Source organism: Danio rerio, chromosome 5 (genome assembly GCF_052040795.2).
Source record: "Danio rerio strain M-AB ecotype USA chromosome 5, GRCz13ab, whole genome shotgun sequence".
NCBI classification, from domain to species: Eukaryota; Metazoa; Chordata; class Actinopteri; order Cypriniformes; family Danionidae; genus Danio; species Danio rerio.
Window position 1 is genome coordinate 26,851,312 of NC_141025.1, and position 20,239 is coordinate 26,871,550.

The following is a 20,239-nucleotide window of genomic DNA, read 5'->3' on the forward strand; positions in this document are numbered from 1 at the left end:
GTCATTTTAACGTTTTTGTTTTTCAACAGATGACTATAAAGAACACAGAACATTGCTCATTAAAATACTTTAGAGATTATTCAAACTCTTTAAACTTTAACCTTTTATGTTTAACTTTGCAGTTCCTAATAAAGAACTACCCTACCTATGATTTATGCGCAGAAAAATATTTCACCCTTAAAAATAAAGCTTATTAAAGCATGGTTTTGCTCCCATAATTGAATTTGTAAATCCCAAATGGAATCTTTCAGTGAACCACTCAAAAAGAGCTATACAAAACTTGTATACATGTATTTAGGGAAGTTTTACTAACTAATTTTGAGCTATGATTGATTGCGGCTGGTCTCGCATCAACAATAATTGACAAACCAATCAGATAAATCCAAGCCTATAATGAATAGAGCCCATATTGTCGACCTTCTATATCTTCATTTTTTAACAATCCTCCCATCCAACCCATCTCCCCCTTTTTCTCTTTTACCAGGGGGAGCTCTCAAGACCTACCTGATTTCAGACTCCCTTCTATACTAAATGACCTGGGGCCTCATGTATCAACGCTGCATATGCACAAAAACTTTGCATACGCCAGGTTTCATTCTCAGAATCACTCACGTTTGGATTTACTAGCGATGAACTGAACGTGGGAATGTGTGCAGCTCCACGTCAGCTTTATTGCTGGCGTACGCACATTTTTTGTGCGTGTCTGTTTTATTTCCATTGGCGACTTCTAGAGGCAGTTGTGTTAAATTGCTCTCTACAAAGTGTCTTTGAGCCTTGCAATGGCAGCTGTATGAGACGGGTTCATCTAGCAGGTATATAAGATTTCCATACCATACAGTTAACCAGCTAAACATTAAAGCACAATTTGCAGCAGTCGCCTGTTTTCCCAATGTAATCTGAGCTATCTACTGCACGCACATTGCTATAAAGACACTATCTGAAGATGAATTTGCATACGTGAATCAGAAACATTTCCATTCAATAAATGTGCAAATAAAATATGATGCACTTATTAATGATTCCTACTTGTCTTTCTCGTGATAAATAGTTGGCAAAATCTGATAAGTAGTGGGGGGAAAAAGAAGAAAGCGTTCATCAGACGCTGGATTCGAACCGAGTTCATGCTCGAACGTGTCAAAACATGTTGACATGCGTTTTACAAGCTGCGCCACAGAGACTGTTTAAGGTGCTCCAAAATTTGACACCTATAAATCACACTATTTCTTTTCTAATTCACTCAGTGCGATGTTCAGACCCAACTGTGTTAACCGCATCAGCTAAACTCTCCCACTCTATTTTTTTCTTTTGTTGTTAATTCCGGAGGACAAACTTGCAAATAACACCGCTTTTTTCCGGTCTAACTCCGAAAGGAGCACCTACAATTCACATTCTGTTTAAAATTTCTCTTTTTGCTTGCTTTTGCCGTTGCTTTTTCGTTGGGTTTTGCCAAAGTAGAGTCATTTGCATATTCATACGGGGGAGGAGGCAGGGAGGGGATTTGTGCTCGTGCATGTTGCGCTCAGTTTCATGTTCATTCAGATGTACAAAAGAATATGCGTGAGATTCGGCGTACGCAGTGTTTCATACATCTGAATTTTTTTATGCGTACACACATTTACAGCTTTGTGTGTACGCAATGTTTTAGTATGATTTCCATGCAAGTCTTCCTACATGAGGCCCCAGGTGGGAGCCCTGGGCTCAAGTATCTCCGAGCTCAGGGTTCTCTCCCAGGACAACATGCCAAACCTGCAATTAGTATCAAGCAATAGCTAAGTGTGATCTCTTGAAATACTTATATACACCTTGTATACTGTATATAATTGCATATCCATCCTTTTCTGGAGAAAGCTACAACTTCGGTTTGATAGATAACGTTAGAGCAAGGCAAAAAGACTAAATAAATGAATTTTAAAAATTCATTTTAAAAACTAAATAATTTCAAATACAATGAGTGGTATTTGATGGTTAAGCATGATTAATGGTTAAGCTGTGCTGTTGTTTGTTGCCACAAACACAGAAACAATCAAATCCCTGGAAAGTACTTGTTTTGAACAAAAACATCTATAAAGAATTTTCATATATGGCACCTTGTTACTTGCAAAGTCTGACAAGAGGATTGCAGCTCTTAGGTTGAAATACTCCCCAATAAGGATTTCATGGACAACCCTACCTTTCACTTAACATGGCTATAGTTAATGTGCACTCATCTGTTTTCAGTGCAGTCTCGGACTACTTTGTCACCTACCTATATTTTTAATGAGTGAGGCACTGAGGGAAAACTGTCATTGCAACACTATAGAGTGATAAAATTACAGAAAATGCGCTCTTTGGATTGAGAGGGTGGAAATAGAAAAAATGATATTAGTAGGAGTTAGAAAGGGCATCCATTTTCTAAGCAGGTGAATATAGAGAATGTTTTGCAATAACCAGCTTTTTAAATACACATTTATTCATTTGATCTCACAATTTGCTGTGATACATTAAATGTTGCACAGCCTTGTAAACGCAACTTGCTTTTCTAACGGACTGATTAGAAGTGTGCATTCTTGCAGAAGTAGCATAAAACCTGCCAACCATTTTAATGCTTACTAGATAGAGAGTCTATTGGAAGTACATATGGAGTGCAAGGCCAAAACTTACTAATTGAAATGTAAAATTATGATTAAATCAACCAAACGCATATTTCTTAGGTATTTACTGTGATGCACATAGACTATATGCAATGCAAGTTCTTTCTCTACCCATCTTCTCTTTGGGCTTATTTTACTTTAGAGGATTTTTCAGTTTCTGTAAAATGACAGCCTATTTCTTCTACATGAAAATTGCGACTGGGATTTAATCAGATGAGTGGTTTACGTCTTCTCTTCCAGTTAACCCAGAGATTTCTGCCATTATAATTTAATCATTTACTTTTCATTAGAGAATATAAAATTCCAATTCTAACCACTATAAGTATATCTTCCTCAGTTTATGTGTCTCTCTAAAGTCATTGCAGGCTTACACATTTAAAAGCTGACAGATACGAATGATAACTGCTTTTTATTGCACTGTAGCTGCAATATGATCATTACTTAGTCCCGCTTTTAATAATACAGGCCAAGATTTACCCTTGCCTTGTGTGATTATTTTCCTTCCCTTTCTTTCATTTTCCGTCTCAATCACAAGCCTGGTTGTGGACATATTTTTTTAATAACATTTAAAAACATTAAGCATTAGTTTGGAAGCTAATATAAAGTTGATGGGTTTTTTTTTTCGCAAAGCGTCCTTTCATGAACTGCTCAACACACAAAAAAGACAGTTCATGTTTTCTGATCTGAGATATAATAATATTTTAAAGGAAAGTATGTAGAATAATGAATTGTAATGTCACTCAATAAATTAAAAGTGAGTACTCTGTGTGTTCCTCATTAAACAGGACTCCATGACAAGGAAAGTTCAATCCCGGAGAGTTTTGCAACCTCTCTGCACAGAAATGAAGGTAAGAATTCACCTCTCTGAAACTGTACACATGCTTCAGTTAACCTTAAGTTTGTATCAGCAACATTTATATTATTCAAACAAAATGTCTTGTGTGAATGTCGCACATACTTGCTACTGAAATATCTGAAAAGAGGAAAAACAACCTCTGACTGATTTAATCTGTCACAAAATTGCTGGACTGAGCACTTAGTAAAGGGCATAATGGATAAAATGACACAGCGAATAATTGGAAATGATTGGCCTCTGTGAGTCAGATGTCCACAGGTTGGAGACAGATTTTCTATCTTTTCAAGCAGTCAGTGTAATATTAAATAATACATTTCACAAAAAGCTACAATGCATTTTGTTGTATAGTTGTAAAAAATAAACCCTGCAATTAAAAAAATATAATCTTAAAAAATATCAAAAGTTAATAAATCCAATGTAGAGAATTTTAAGGCCCTTAAAAAAAGTATATAAAAGTCTAAAATGCTTTTTTTAAAATTACATTTTAAATCATTTTTGATTATGCAATATATGGTGCATGCTAAAGCTTGCCAGAATTAAATCTGCTAATATCAGGATGCTGTATAGTTTATGAAATCAACAAAATCCTGCTAGATTTGACATCATGCTGCCTTGTTTACTGCAGTAACCAAGGTAACACCATTATTTCTGCAGTTATATGTGCTCCAACCTGCTGAATTAGCTAGATTAAACCGATTTTGATTCAGCATATGAATAATGTTTTAGTTTTGGATTAGTTTCTTACATTAATATTTAGTAAATATACTATAAGTTAAAAACTCCTGTGGAGACCTAAAGTGGATATAAGGTCTTTAAAAGTATGGAAAGAGCCTTAAAAAAGGTCTTAAAAGGTTTTGAATTTCACTCTCTGATTCCTGTATATTCTCTGAAACACCTTACATTACTCTGAATTGTAGCAGCTTCACATTTTTGTTTTTGATTTAAAAACAGAAACAAGAGATGTTTTGGGCTGCTAACCAGCCACAAGCTGTTGTTCTGGTCAGTGAAATTGCTGGTCTTATTTGTTTTCTGAGATATAACAAGCAGCTTTTTTAATAAAATACCTCGCTTACTTCCAAGGGTGATGACTCAGTATGTTGTGGGCTTTACACAAGGTTACATGCCGAGTCTTTTCGCTTAAACTTTTAATTAAACTCTTAGAAAGTCTTTAGAAACGCGTTACTTTCTTACAGCTAATAAGACAAAGTCCACTGAAATATCCAAAAGCCATCACTAGAAACTTCACCTCTAATATAATATTGTAAGTCTCATTTTACAAAAACAATCCTGTTCAATTTTATTGCTAGAATTCTAATTGTCTTAAAACTAAGTATTTTTATTTTTTAGCTTGACCAATTAATAATAAAGCTCTGACAGTATGTGCTATAATTGCTGCTTTGGTATATGTTTCACATTTTTTTTATAGGTTAGGCGTTGATGTAAACTGGAATGATAATGAACCAGCAGCTTTGCTGGACTAGTGTTTTCTTGTGGTAACCTTGGCAACTATGAGTGGGTGGGACTTACAAAACACAATATACAATATTCTAGATGTAAATAGGATCCATTGATTGTCAGGTTGTTTTTATCATGAATCAGTTTGTCTTCGATTATTAGTGTGTATCACTGTGCTATAATAGTACAATATTGCTACAATTTTGTGCAGATACATTGATAAATTGGATTGCCTTGATTTGCTTGTTTATACTGGGTATAGACCAATAGCTAAAGGGTGGAGAGAGACTCACTTCAAAACATTGATTACCTGTCAGAGAATCATCAATCGTGCATCCTCCACCGATTGCAATTTTCTACCATTTACCATGACTATTGACTGCATCTGATTGCTATTTTTCCAGCATACACCAGTTATACCCAGGCTTTCCTTTTTAAATCACACCATACTCTTGTCCACGCAGTGGAAATTAGGCTTTTATCAGATCAGTAGGAGGATGTTCCTCAATTTCTATATATGTAAAGTAGGTCTGTTTTCCCCTGGTTGTACACATGACAGTGCAGAGATGTTTTCAAGTGAAGAACATCAAGTCTCTGACTCTTTAGTATCAAATATCACAAAGTAGTTGGTAAGGTATTAATTAACTAGGGGTCACATGTCAGTGGTAACAAAAAAAGGTCTCAAGATGTGCAGATCTTGGTGATTCACATTTCATGTTAGATGTATTAAAAGTTCTTAGCATTTTGTACTGCACCAGAGAGCGCATTCTTCTGTCGATTAAAACCAGTGTGTGTCCACAGGGGAGTAAGAGACCTGTAGAAACCTTCAGCTTTTGTTCTGAATAACTCTTTAATCTCCACAACAGCGTACGTCGAGAGTGGGCGACACGTGAGCTGTGAACTCTGGTAGTGAAGCAGATGAGAGAGAGAGATGTAACAGGCAAAGAGGGAGGGAGCAAAGGAGGGAGTGTGAATGAGGGTGGGGAGAGAGCGTGAGGATGAGAGCTCAGTTCCAGAGTGACTTGCTTTGCCTTTGCCCGCTCAGTTTGAAGACATCAGGAGGCTGAGACCGGAGAGAAACCTTGCAGGCGGGGCTGTACTGGCTACGTATGATTTTTTTTCTTGAGTCTTTCTCCTTCTGCATCTTTCAACGGATTGTAGATTAACTGAAGCAGCGGGACCACATGCAACAGTGTAGAAGCCAAACTCCCACCACTTCTTTTGTGTCTCTATTCAAGAAAAGCTCAGGAAAGAGATGACCTGACAACTTGCGGAGAGTTTTAGAAGAAGAATCATCATAGTTTAGGGCTGCTCGTTTCCGTGGTTTTTCATACCAGTGTCGTCAAGAAAATCTTATAAGTTATGACAAAAAGAAAATGGGAGGGGAGGAGAGAAGGCTTCAAGGTGAGCTCCACGAGGGAGGAGGCACAGGGGCCTGGACGCCCCTCCACCAGAGGGCGCTTCTCCGAATCTTGGAAGAGACTGAGCTCCAGACAGGGGTCTACCAAGAGGTCAGGACTGGCCTCCCAGCAAGCTGCGGTAAGAAGTGGAAGAACACTCTACTTTCTTGAATTTAGAGAACGGAGGGTGGGAGCACAGGGAGGGACAAAATGTGAAAAAGAGGAAGAGCAGAGAATGAAGGCATGGGATCACACAGAGATAGAGAGAGGGGTGCAGGAAAGAGTCTGGCTTAAGCAGGTGGGAATCTAAAGGTCCCCTTCCGCCTCAGAGTATGTGAGTGGAAAGTTTTTAGGATGATGCTTGCAGATACAAAGAAAAGCATCAGCAAAAAAAAAAAAAGATGGGTGAAGCTATTGTTGCCTAGATGTGTATCACAATGAGGTGTTCTCCAAAAAAACGTGTGCCAGTTTGGAAGCTTTATTAATGTTGTCTGATGTGAAATGATTTGTTACTTCAGGCCATAGAAAACTCCATGTGCTACATTGGGGAAATCATTTTTTGGTTTTCAGGCATATAGCAATTCCAGCAAGAAAACTTCATCTGTAGTTTATGCTGATTTGGAGTCAATAACAGTTGATTAGCACAGAATGAGGGAAAGCTCAGTGGGTCAGTTGTTGCTAAGCACAAGAGCTTGCCCTGAAGCACGCTCTAAACCATCTGTCACCCAGAGGACTGATTCTTTGACTACTTTTTTGCCAAATCCAGTTGCAAAGTTTGAATTACTTAGCTAGAGGGATAGATTTTGTATTTTATGAAATGTGAGTTAATCCTTTGAGGACATTTACATTTTGAGATATAATATACACAAAAAATATACCCCATATATATGGTTACCTTGGAATTAAAAGGTTCTATCTGCATTCTGAATGATTTTGAGATATTGAGCTTCAAAGTTTTAGCATTCCATATAGCAGACAGTATGTGTGTGACGTTTGTTTTTTAAAATAAAAAATCTTAAAATGTAAAAAACTTATAAAAATCATCCCATAATGTAAATAAGTTGTCATTTAATAAGAATATGTCAATTACTCAATTTTGACAAAAATGTCAAATAGAACCTTATAACTCAAAGGTGACGACATATCTAAAAATGTGTTTAATTTTGAGTTACAGAGCAAAGTGACTTACTGTATCATACAGGATTATAAATTTGCTGATTTAACACATATAAAAACATTTACTGGTCTTGTACATACATTTTTATTTTAAAATTAATAGATTTTTTTTTGTTATTTGGTTTATTTATTTAATTTTTTTGATGAAAAAAATAGGCATATTTGCTATAAAGGTACTATTATCAATTTGTCGGGATAAAGGTTTTGATGAAATTTCAAGAATGATGCAATAATAGAGATTGAGCCGATACAAAAATAACTGACAGTATTTTTTTCTTCCATCATATTAATGTGTATCAATTCATAAATTGTTATACTGTACAATAAATGATGATATGATGTGAAATTCACATAAAGTGATAGGTTCTGTCATAATTTACTCATTATACTTATTTCAAGCCTTTTGGTATTTCTTTCTTTTGTTAAATACAAAAGAAGAAATTTTGAAGAAAGCTGGAAACCTGTAACAATTGACTTCCATAGTATTTGTTTTCCTACCATGGATGTCAGTGGTTACAGGCTTTCAGCATTCTTCAGAATATCTTCTTTTGTGTTCAACAGAAGAAAGAAACCCTTAAAGGTTTGAAATAAGTAAAGAGTGAGTAAATTATGACAGAACCTATCCCTTTAAGTGAATTTCACACGTCACATCACCATTTATTGTTCAGTATACCAATGTAAGAATTGATACACAATAATGTGATAAGAGAAAAAATATTGTCCAAAATTTTTCTATCGGCTCTATTATTGAAGTTGCTCTATTATTGCAGAATTACATCATTCTTGCAACTTCAACAAAACCTTCATCTGATGTACAAAACATTAATCTTGATGTTTGTCTGTAAAAACAATTAGTTTAAAGATGATCATATATTAGCGTATATCCATGTCCCATATAGCAAGGTTATGTTCGTCTACATTGTATTTGCATTTGAGCAATATATGTATTATATACCCATACAGTAAGTATTTACTATGTGCTTCATGTCTGAACTCTCTTGTGAAATACTACATTAATAATAACAGTATTGTCTTTAAGTGGGAGGAGGTGAGATATTTGTGGTCATGTTGCTATAGAAACGACTCTGCTTTGTGTATCATATGGATTGTTTGTGATTCACACCTTCATCAACTTTAAAGCACTTTTTTTTTTAAAATAAACTGACAAAATTCATTGTTTCGGAGACTTTGACGTTGAGGTGTAAGCCATTTCAACAAATTTAATAAGAGCCTTTTTGTAAGGCGCCTAATGGAGATCCAGGGTAAATAAATAACAGACAAATAAGAAACACATGGTCCAAAAATAGAGGTGGACACATTAATGTGTCGTACTTGAGTTACACTTTGATGTTTGAAATTTGTGCAGTTATTTGCTACTGTTCGGGTGCTTTCATAGTTTGTTTCAGGTCAAAGAGAATGAGTTTTACATTCTTTTACATCCCAACTTGGAGGAAGTTTGCTTTAATGTTTGGAAGGACAGACATTAAGTGGAAGTACAAACATTAAGGAGCATGTTTGTACCAACACAAATACTCCAATAGAATAATTGTTCTAAAACATGGTCTTGTTCCAAAAGAGGCTGAGAAGAATGTGTGGACACACACCTTGGCAACTGTAGCTTAGAAACAGTCATTGGTCTATCTTTGTTTCTTTAAATGGACTTGTCTTATTGGGAGGTGTTAAGAATGATAATGCGCTAGTATGTTATACTACTGTACAGTGCAGTAAGTATAGAAATTCACAATCAATATGTTCTTCAATAAGCTACATGCAGTTTGAGACCTGATGAAATTTTTCTGGACTTTAGGTTTTAAGAGAGAAGTGTAACTTGTGAATGATTAAGAGTAGGCTTACAGTAGTTGCATCCCTGTTCATTCACTGTCTGAACTTATTCTACCCTAGAGTCACCAGATATGTGTCCCATAGTGTTTAACTACAAAGATTAGTTTATGACATTCATGTTGTCCATAAACTTATTGTGCCTGGTTGGTGTTAAGGCAGTCTTAAACAGTATTATGCTGGGCAACTGAAAAAGGAGCGGATCACAGTTTGGAATGAGCCGTTATAACCTCAGGGGGCTGATTTTGTGCTACCACCACAGGGCTTTAAGCCTGGCGGATGTGGCTTACTTTGGTTGTTATAGCAACTGTAGCACATATCGCCCTGCATGTTTACAGTCGACTTTTCACTACAGTTACAGATATGTCAGCAGAGTTCATATGCTTTTTGAATTAGCATAAATTATCAAAAACCTGTAAATTATAGTGATTTAATCACTTTCTGTCAACTCCAAACCGATTTTTTTTTAATATGACAAGGTCACAGTCCTGATTAACCCTAACGGAATGTCCCATATTCAATATAAAGGTTAGAGCTAGGATAATACATTTTTCACAGAAACCATTTATGTTATGTTTTTTGAAAGTTTCTTCAGCACAACAATCATCCATTAAACCTTTTATTCAATTCTAATAATGACAGTAATTAAGTTAAAATAAATTACTTCACTATTTCTTCTGCCTTTCTTGTAAAACAGTTAATTCTTAAAATACTTGGATAACACTAATTATATTTTATGCCAGCATTGGAATTAGTTCTGTTACTAAATAGCTTACCCACCATTGCAGAAACATGAAGAATGTAAATTGCCATTGTGTGTAAATTGGAAAGCGTGTGGGTGTTTCCCAGCATAGGGTGTTACAAGTTAGTTGAGTCGTGGGGCTTGGTTGCCAGTAAAACGTGTCAGAGTAATTTGTGTCCCATTCTGCTGTGGCAACCTCTGGTGAAGAACAGAATAAGCTGAAGAAAAGTCAGTGAGTGACTGATCGAGTGTTTTCATTTGTTCATTTGGGTTATTCCATCAGAAAAATAGTGTTTTGTAGTCTAAAATGAATGCAAAAAAGTAACATGGAGTTTTTTATTTTGTGCCAAAAGCTATGTGTGTGTGTTTTGGAGGAGCAGTGCGGAAATCAAAAACAAATGACATGAGTCATGAGAGAACACAAACATGCCAGCTGTCATTATATTGCACTTCTTGCATTATTGTAAGTTATATGGATATTTCAGATTATCAGACAAATTTACACAAGAAAAAATACTTTTGTGCTGACCAAGAAGTACTATGAAAAGGTACGCAAACGCTTTGTTTACGATTTGTATGTGTGCAGCACTAGTTTTGGTATCACTTTGTAGATTGACAGTATATAGCCTACTAGTGGTTAACTGATTCAGCAAATTGACATTTAAACAAATCTTTGAGTAACTATGAACAATTCATTTCATAATCCTTGTAAACTTAGACAGATCCAATGTGAGATATTATAAAGTGTAAATTTGTGTTCTGTATGATTGTGTGTTGTCTATGTAATGGTCTGTCAGTGCAAGTTGTATGCTGACAGAGTTTAGTTTCACTGGAGACGTGAGATCGATAAACTTTAATCTTGTGATTTAAAAATTATTCTGTGCTTTATGCATTTATCCACTGTCCTATTCATGTCATTTCGCTGTGTGTTGAAAAACAAGTTGGTAAAATGCCTTGTATTTATATGAGAAAAATATAAATCCCAATGAATAAAAAACTTCCTAGAATATTGGGTGCTTTGTTGGTTACAGTTTAATTACTTTTTAATTATTTTATTATTAAATATTTATTAACTTGGTGAAAAAATTGTGAATCTTTTAAAGTAGTGTTTCTGAAATAGTGGGTCACAGAACTGTTCTGAGTGACTCACAGATGACACATTGAGTGTTATTGTCATGCATGTCTCGACTTTGAAAGACATTTGTTGACGCTTCTCTCATATGCTTGAGAAAAACACGATTTTATATAGGACAAGATATGTTCATCCAAGCAAGTAGTTCTTTATCAATGAGAGAAATTCGGAAAGCGATGAAGCTCGACCGGTTTCTATGGCGACGCATCGTGGAGGACCTTCTATAAACGCCTTCCACTTTTATGAGTTGGGAACATGAATGCACTGTATGCTGCTTACCTTTCCAGGTAAACACAGCTCAAATTTATTTATTATGTGTTATGAAATAAAAAAACCTCTCACCAAAGGAAAAAATAAACTTTCACAACCTGTCAGCTGTTACTGTGCTCACAGCAAAGCAACATATTGTAGCACATCTATGCAGCAGTGCACACTACATCACTTTATTATAAATAAAGAGCAAAGGAAATACCATGCAACTTACTTTTAAACACATGTGACAGCTCATGTCACTTTACTAATACTATTTTATCAACAAAAACAAGTTATCTTTTCATTTATGTGTATGTTTTAAATTTATATGTACTGGTGCTGGCTTAATGACCAGGGATATAATTGTGGGTCCATGCTCAAACCAGTGTATGTTTGTTTACTTTAGACATTTTTAAAATCCATTTTCAATTAATTAAATTAATTTAATTTAAATTAAAATTAGATATAATTATTTGCGCTTCTTTATCACCGTTGCAGAATAATTGTAGAAAACTAGAATCCTTTGACCTGCGTCTGCGCTCCTCTCCAGATACGTGCCACATTTACATGCTGCATGTCTGGGCCATTGAGCAGGTTCTGGTACTGGTGTCAAAGAGCGATGAGCATGATCAAGCTTTATCCGTCCGGCTTTCATGGTGATCTTCAAGTAATCATGGAGACGTCTTTCGAAGAAATAAACAGAATCACTGCCCTCTGTTCCCTCTGGCAGCCCGAATAAACACAAATTACACCTGCGCATGCAGTTCTCCAATTATCAATAATGGCTCACATTTCGCTTACTTTTTTTTAAAGATCAGTAACCGTAGTCTGCAGAGATTCTGTTGAATTTTCCACACTGAATTTTCCTTTCTTCTGCCTGGCCCACGCATTTAACCAAGGCTTGGAACTGAACTGTTTGGATGTTAATCGCGGCTAGGACAGTATCCACGACGCAATTGTTGTTTGCTAGTTTCAGCTTGGTGCACTACTCTGTTTAAATAGCAAATGCATTTGCTCTCAAATGTGCACCTATGCGTGTTCTGGTCTAAAAAAGCACAGTATTTTGAGGTGCATTGCTGAAGCGTTGCTATTTTGAGGAACTAAAATAGACTGTTCAATAGACCAGATCAAAGCAGGTCTATAGGTCTACAGATGCTCTGTTTAACTGTTTTCTAGCTAGTAAAGTGTTCAGTTTTTCCACTTCTAAAGTCGGCCATGTAAATAGCAAATGCGCCATGGTGCGATGCAACAACTCTTAAAGGGAATGGGAGATGAGACTCTGATTGGTTTATTCTCAAAACACACCTATAACTCATTAAGAGAATAAGCTCAACCCTCTTAGACCAGACGCCACGGCGCAAAGCAAATTTTTCCATCCTTAAAATAGCAAAAGTGGATCCTGACATGCCCTTAATGCTTTTGTGCCCTGCGCTTTAGACTTTGAGCACGGATTCTCAAAATAGAGCCCTATAAGTACAATTAAGTCGACAAAATATTGGCCATTGACATTAGCCTTCAAAAAACCCATATAGGGGACCACTACAGACTACTGCCACCTGTGGGTATAGAAAGACACATCCTCTCATGCACATGCAGAACGTGCATTGCTTTTTAATCAGCTGTCATCCATTTGGTGTATTCACATTAGGGATGCACCGACACCATTTTTGTACAAACTGATAAGAGTACGAGTATTTTAATCTGTGTACTTGCTGATACTGAGTAGCGATACCAATACTTGGTTTCAATAAAGTGTATTTGTTCATTTTTTTAATGTAGCAAGAATAAATACAAAAATGTTTTAACAAAAGGCTGTTCTAAGCCAAAAATATACACACATTGTTGATAACCCTGCAAATCCAGACCTTATCTATTAATGATTAAGGACATTTCAAGGTCTAGTTATCCTGACATGCGTCCATGACTTTACACATTACACAAAGTGTGTGCAGTGAAGTGAAGTTACCTTTTGGAGTCACTTTCTTGGCATTGCATATTGGGGACGCATAAAACCCTTTTATGCGTGAATCTTTCCAACCCTATAATATTCACGAGTCCTGCTGTTAATCCGCGAGTCAGGTAATCAAAAAGTTGGATACTTGATGTTTAACTATAGGTGGGTCGCGAGTAGATAAGATTCATAGCCATAAATACGCAACGCATAGGCCTATTCCAATTTTTAAAATAACGCGACCATCATCTCAAAATGTTTAATAATAAATAATCTTACTGTTTATTAAAACAAAAGTAATTTAGCACTGACAAGCTAATTGCAGAGTAACAAAGCAACTATCGCGGCAACTATCGCGGCAAAGATAATCACTTTTTTGCCAAGTTCAGCTCTTTTTTTTGATTATTATGCATTTAATGTTAAAACATCAGTATCCAAAACCGAAAGTTTCTTCGTCTGTCTGGTTATATTTCGGCTTTTAATCAACTGAAAAGTTAATCTAGATGAGCAAATATTTCAAAATTGCTGTAAAGTAACTGCGACGTGCGGCCACACATCGAATATGAGGTGTCATCCACCTCAAGGTGTCAAGGTGTCTTCAAGGTGTCATCCACCTTGCTGTCATCCAGACATTGATACAGAGAGGCCACACAAATCAAGTTGCATAACTGAGGCTGGTACTAGCTAGTAGTTAGGATCATTGTGAAATCTATCAAAATACAGCACTGAAATTAACAGGCATAAATGTCTTTGAGCCAAAAAGTCTATCTGTAGGACATTTGTATAAACACAATCAGAGCCAATTTTATGTAGTAGTTGTGTGGCCTAATGATTATATCAATTCTAATAAAATGAAAACCAAAATAAACAATTCATTGCATTTTTCATTTGATAAAAAATATATGGAAACGAAAAAAAAAAAATCAAAGGGGGGCTAGTTTGTATTAATGTGTTTTAATATTGATAAAAATATGCTTAGCCTATTTAAGCTTAACGACCTTTCAAAAAAATATTTTACTGTATACTGGGTTATAATGTTTATTTTAAAATAAAAACTAAATGTAGCAGGTCTTGCTGTCATTTGAAAAATGCAATTCATAACACACCAGAGGGCCTATAGTCTATGAAGTGTGTAAAGTTGGTCAATAGTCTTACTGCGCACCATGTTATTGAACTCCAATATCTCTGATGGAGATTATGTTACCCGATAGCCTATATTAACTTGAAAGATTTTAAAAATAAAAGGCATTTTAAAAAAGAAACAAAAGGCAAATCGCCAACAAATAAAACTGGTCCTCGTTGTGATCAGCACCTGTCATTTTGCCAGTGTGCTGTGTAGTGTGTAGCACCCTGTCAACTGCCGCTGGGGAGAGAAAGAGAGAGCGCGCGTAAGAGCTCAAATCCGGCATATAACCAAAAGCAAAATCATATTGTTATAAATATTCCATTAACAATACTTATCGAAATATTTATACATTTACATGAAATGTTTATTGAGATTGTCATCTGTATAGGCTGTCTGATCTTTACAGAAGCTGCAAACTAACACGCGTGCAGTGACTGCAGATGTTTAGCTCTGACTAGAAGCTTTAATTTAGTCCGTATTTAGTTTTTTTACATAATGTTCTATTTCCTAAAATTTGTTTTATTTTTTATTTATAGTTTATAAATAAAATGAGTGCTAGCTTGTTTAGCTGTAATCATTATCCAAGGGTCATATTTCATATTCGGTTTATTGATCAGTAGCCTAAAGATTCCTTAATGTATTTTATAAAGGGATTGTTTATAAGGACTAAGCTATTAATATATAATACATTAGGCTTATTAATACATTAAAACATTGAGCTCAGGTAGACCAAAAAGATCACATCCATGTAGTAAATTACTGTTGAGTGGTATCGTTGCGAGTATGAATATTTTAACCAAGTATCGACCCGATACTGGTATCTGTATCGGTGCATCCCTAGTTCACATAAAGCTTATTGATCTAGACGCAGCTGATGCAAGGAGACAAAACAGTTTGTTTTCATTGCCGCTGGTTCTTTGATGTTGGCTTGGTGTCTCCTGAGCTTTGGGATTTTAAATCTAGCTTGCTATTGCTTGCTTACTTCAAAATTGTATTAAAAATATTTTCTTGCTATTTAATACCCCTGAAATGAAGCAAGACCATTGAAATGGAGGAAATGTGGCTAATTGAATGTGAATGTGTACTTATTTTCTAAAAGCAAATACATTTCTGTATTTTTAGCTGTAAAATGTACAAAAAAATTTTGTACATTTAAAAATGTAACAACTTTATATTACAGAGAAAGGTTAATAAAATAATTTTTCCCCAAACAAAAAAAAATTGTTAACATAAACATTTCTTGTGACTGCACCTGTGAAACTGTATTTTACCATTTACATATTGGCCAAATAAGCTTTCAATGATTCACTTTAGCCCCTTTTTATTACACGTTTAGGATAGCTGTATAAAAGGGAGTCTGCAGCCTTTAATCCTGTAAAAGCTTATTTCTGTCTTATACAACACAAGATTCCATTTTTCCGCTTTCCATGACCCACTATACCTCTTTCAACTAACCTGTGTGCCTAGGTCTCAAATCACCATCCCTCGGCATTAGATGAAATAACAGGCGTGAATTGGAAAGGTCCTCCCTCTGGTAAAGCCGGCTGGTCTCGGGAGAGGGAGAGTCTCTGACAGCTGAAAAAGCCTAACAAAACCCCGCTCTCCTCTCAGCGGATTAATAAGCTCACAGTCCTGCCTGTGTGTATTTCTGATAAAAGCTTTTTTCTCAAAACCCAGTCACCGCAGGGACCTAGGAAGCCTGTTGCTAGGATGGACTCAGACGCAACATGATTTTTTTTGCAGTTAAAAACACACACAGTCATAATCACAGTTTTGACAATATGCTTTTATCACATAATTTAACATGACCATATTTAATCTCAGCCCACAAAAACATGCATTTACCTCAGCTGTCTGTACACTGTGATTACGCGTTTTCAATTTACAGTCTGAAAACAGCGGCTTCCTGCTGTTTAAGGTTATTACATTGTGAGTTCTGCTTTAACTTCAGGTAAAAACATTTAGAAAAAAGGTATATTGAAGAGCAAAATCACATGAGTTTACTGTACGGTAGCTATGCCAAATGTCTGTATATAAGCACAGCTGTGATTTATTTAACTTAAACATTAAATTTATTCATAAAATGCTACTCATCTTAAGATCAGTTTCACCTTAAAGCATCAGTTAAATTGTTTTTAGCTACATTTCCATCCACCTTTTTTATGCGCAAAGAAATAGGTTGATGGAAATTGCAAAATGCGCTTCGATTTTGAAAATGGGCATAACTGAGTAGTATTAACTTTTCATTCAATGAGAAAAGATGTGCATAAACTATGATGGAAACACTTTTACTAAACAAATTTCAATATGTGCAATAAAAAAAGTTGTGTGATTCTGTTATAAGAGATCATGGAATGATAAAAAATGGGCATGAATGGACAAACCAGCAGGCAGAGCACATTGTAAAACATCATTCATTCTAAAACTCCTTAACTATTCCAGTATTAGTGTAATTATATTATTAATGACCTCCAGAACTGTCATGAATGTATGCTCCGCTTCTCATGTCTTCAAATGCCACCACGTGTTGATTGCGTGTTGGCATTGTCTTCTGAGGCCCATGTTGTTTATTAAATATTAACCTAGTTGAGCCTTTTAATGTCACTTTAAGCTGTATAGAAGTGTCTTGAAAAATATCTAGTCAAATATTATTTACTGTCATCATGGCAAAGATAAAATAAATCAGTTATTTGAAATAAGTTATTAAAACTATTATGTTTAGAAATGTGTTGAAACAATCTTCTCTCCGTTAAACAGAAATTGGGGAAAAAATAATCTGGGGGGCTAATATATCAGGGGGGCTAATTTCAGCCTCATTTCAAAATGGATTACATTAATCGTTTTCCTCAAAATTCTACACATAATACCCGATAATGAGAATGTAAAAAAAGATTTTTTTGAAATTGTTAAATATATTTAAAAAAAAAACTGAAAAATCACATGTACAGAAATATTCACTGCCTTTGCCAAGACTGTTGATGCACCTTTGGCAGCAATTACAGCCTCAAGTCTTTTTGAATTGATGCCATAAGCTTGGTACACCTGTCTTTGGGAAATTTTGCCCATTCCTCTTTGCAGTACCTCTCCAGCTCTATCAGGCTGGATAGGAAGCAACGGTGTACAGCCATTTTCAGATCTTTCCAGAGATGTTCAATAGGATTTAGGTCTGGGCTCTGGCTGGGCCACTCAAAGACATTCACCGAGTTGTTATGAAGCAGCTCTATTGATATTTTGGTGGTGTGCAGTGGGTCATTGTCCTGCTGGAAAAGGAACCATCGCCCCAGACGGAGGTCAAGAGCACTCTGAAGCAGGTTTTCATTCAGGATGCCTCTGTACCAGTTCCAGTTTCTGCTGCTGAAAAACATCCCCAGAGCATGATGCTGCAACCACCATGCTTCACTGTAGAAATGGTATTAGCCTGTTGATGAGTGGTGCCTGGTTTTCTCCAAACGTAACGCCTGGCATTCACTCCAAAGAGTTCAATTTTAGTCTCAGAGAATTTCTTTCTAAGAGTTTCTTATGGACTGAGAGTTCTTTATATGCCTTTTGGAATATTCCTTACTATGAAGTGGCTTCCATCTGGCCACTCAACCATACAGGCCTAATTGGTGGATTGCTGCGCAAATGGTTGTCCGTCGGTAAGGTTCTTCTCTCTCCACAGAAGACTGCTGGAGCTCAGACAGAGTGACAATCGGGTTATTGATCACCTCTCTGACTAAGGCCCTTCTCCCCCGATCCCTCAGCTTAGATAGCCGGCCAGCTCTAGGAAGAGTCCTGGTGGTTTCAAACTTCTTCCACGTACAGATGATGGAGGCCAATGTGCTTACTGAAACTTTCAGAGCAACAGAAATCTTTGTGTACCCTTCCCCAGCCTTGTGCCTTGAGACAATCATGTATCGGAGTTCTACAGACAATTCCTTTGTCTTCATGCTTGGTTTGTGCTTTGACATGCACTGTCAACCCTGGGACCTTATATAGACAGGTGTATGCCTTGTCAAATCATGTCCAATCAACTGAATTTACCACAGGTGAACTCCAATTAAGCTGCTGAAACATCTCAAGAATGATCAGTGGAAACAGAATTTACCTGACCTCAATTTAGAGTTTCACGACAAAGCTGTGAATACTTATTTACAAGTGACTTTTTCAGGTTTTTTATTTGTGATAAATTTGCAACAATATAAAAAAATCTTACATTTTCATTATGTGATATTGTGTGTAGAATTTTGAGGAAATAAATTAATTTAATCAATTTTTTAATAAGGCTGTAACAAAACACACAAAAAATGTGGAAAAAGTGAAGTGCTATGAACACTTTCCGAATGCACTGTGTATATATAATGCAATTGGACAGTTCAACGCTGACAGTTGTTCTTATTTCTCTTAATTGATCCGCTTTTACTGTTAAATCAGCCACTTTATGCCACCACACACTGGCACAGCAGATTGTCTCTAAACACATGATGGTGTATCAGTAACAGCCAACAAACCAACTAATCAGTGTACTTTTGGTAGATTTATTTATCTTGGCAGCGTTTGCCCCCAGATTTTATCCAGTTCATTTCATAGCATCAGCCTCAGCGAGGAATACAAAACACACGGTGCCTGCCTTAACCAGCCCTCCACATTAGCATTTCCCATCTCACGGTGACTGGTGTGCCCCAGGTTTGATGCATCTATTAATTTCAGTGTGGATGCCCCTTTTAAAGTGGTCAAAGGGAGGAAGAGAACTGTAATAAACACCATTATATTTATACAGTGCAGTGCTGCTTTTATTGCGCTATTCCTATTAGCCACTAATTGCCAGGTTGCCTTGGTAACACACTTGGCACAGGGAACTAATGTAAAATTTATGTCAAGCGAGTGTGGCATTTCCTCCACTCACTCTCTGTTAGCATAGTTGCACTCGGCTCAGGGATCATGGGTGCCATACTATGAAAATAGATCCATTGTGTAAACTGTGCCAAGATATTGATGTTTGTTGCTATTAAATGCACATTATGGAGCTGCAGTTTACTTGCAGTTAACCGTTACATAAATCTCTAAAATGGAGTTTTATAGTAAGAATGGATAGTTTATGGTTTATATTAAGTACATAATTATATTTGCATAAAGATTTCTTTTATATATAGATAACTTTTGTCAGTAACAGGCACTTGTGTTTAATCATTGTACGGTTATTTGTAATAGGTTAAATAGTCCATATATGGTCATGTAGATCGATGTTGATAGGTTTTTATTTATTAATTTATTCACTTTCTTTTCGGCTTAGTCCCTTTATTAATCTGGGGTCGTCACAGCGGAATGAACCGCCAATTTATCCAGCATATATTTTGCGCAGTGGATGCCCTTTCAGCTGCAACCCATTTCTGGACAATACACAATGTCTTTGGACTGTGGGGGAAACAGGAGCACCTGGATGATACCCACGCGAATGCAGGGAGAACATACAAACTCCACACAGAAATGACGACTGATGCAGCCGAGGCTCGAACCAGTGACCTTCTTGCTGTGAGGTGACAGCACTACCTACTGCACCACGTCGCCCTATAGGTTTTTATTATGGGGAAACAAAATCCAAATCCACCCAGCCCTGTGTGAAAAAGTGTTTGCCCCTATTAAAACTTAACTTCAGATTCTCTAGCTACACCCAGGTCTGATTAATACCACAGTTAAGGTG

At 36.3% G+C, this 20,239-nt stretch overlaps 1 protein-coding gene across 5 annotated transcripts in view; it reads left to right on the forward strand.

Annotated features, from left to right (window-relative positions):
* The window catches only part of trpm3 (transient receptor potential cation channel, subfamily M, member 3), a 250,897-nt gene that overhangs the window by 11,440 nt on the left and 219,218 nt on the right, over positions 1–20,239 (forward strand). For 3 of the 5 annotated variants that reach the window (XM_087253513.1, XM_087253500.1, XM_087253501.1), the window contains exon 1: positions 5,950–6,480. In XM_087253513.1, coding sequence (XP_087109639.1) covers positions 6,304–6,480 — 177 coding nt within the window. In that variant the 5' untranslated portion in view covers positions 5,950–6,303. Of the gene's footprint in view, positions 1–3,415; positions 3,479–5,949; positions 6,481–20,239 lie in introns of those variants that run through there. The other 2 variants (XM_087253504.1, XM_087253505.1) reach the window with 1 other exon arrangement.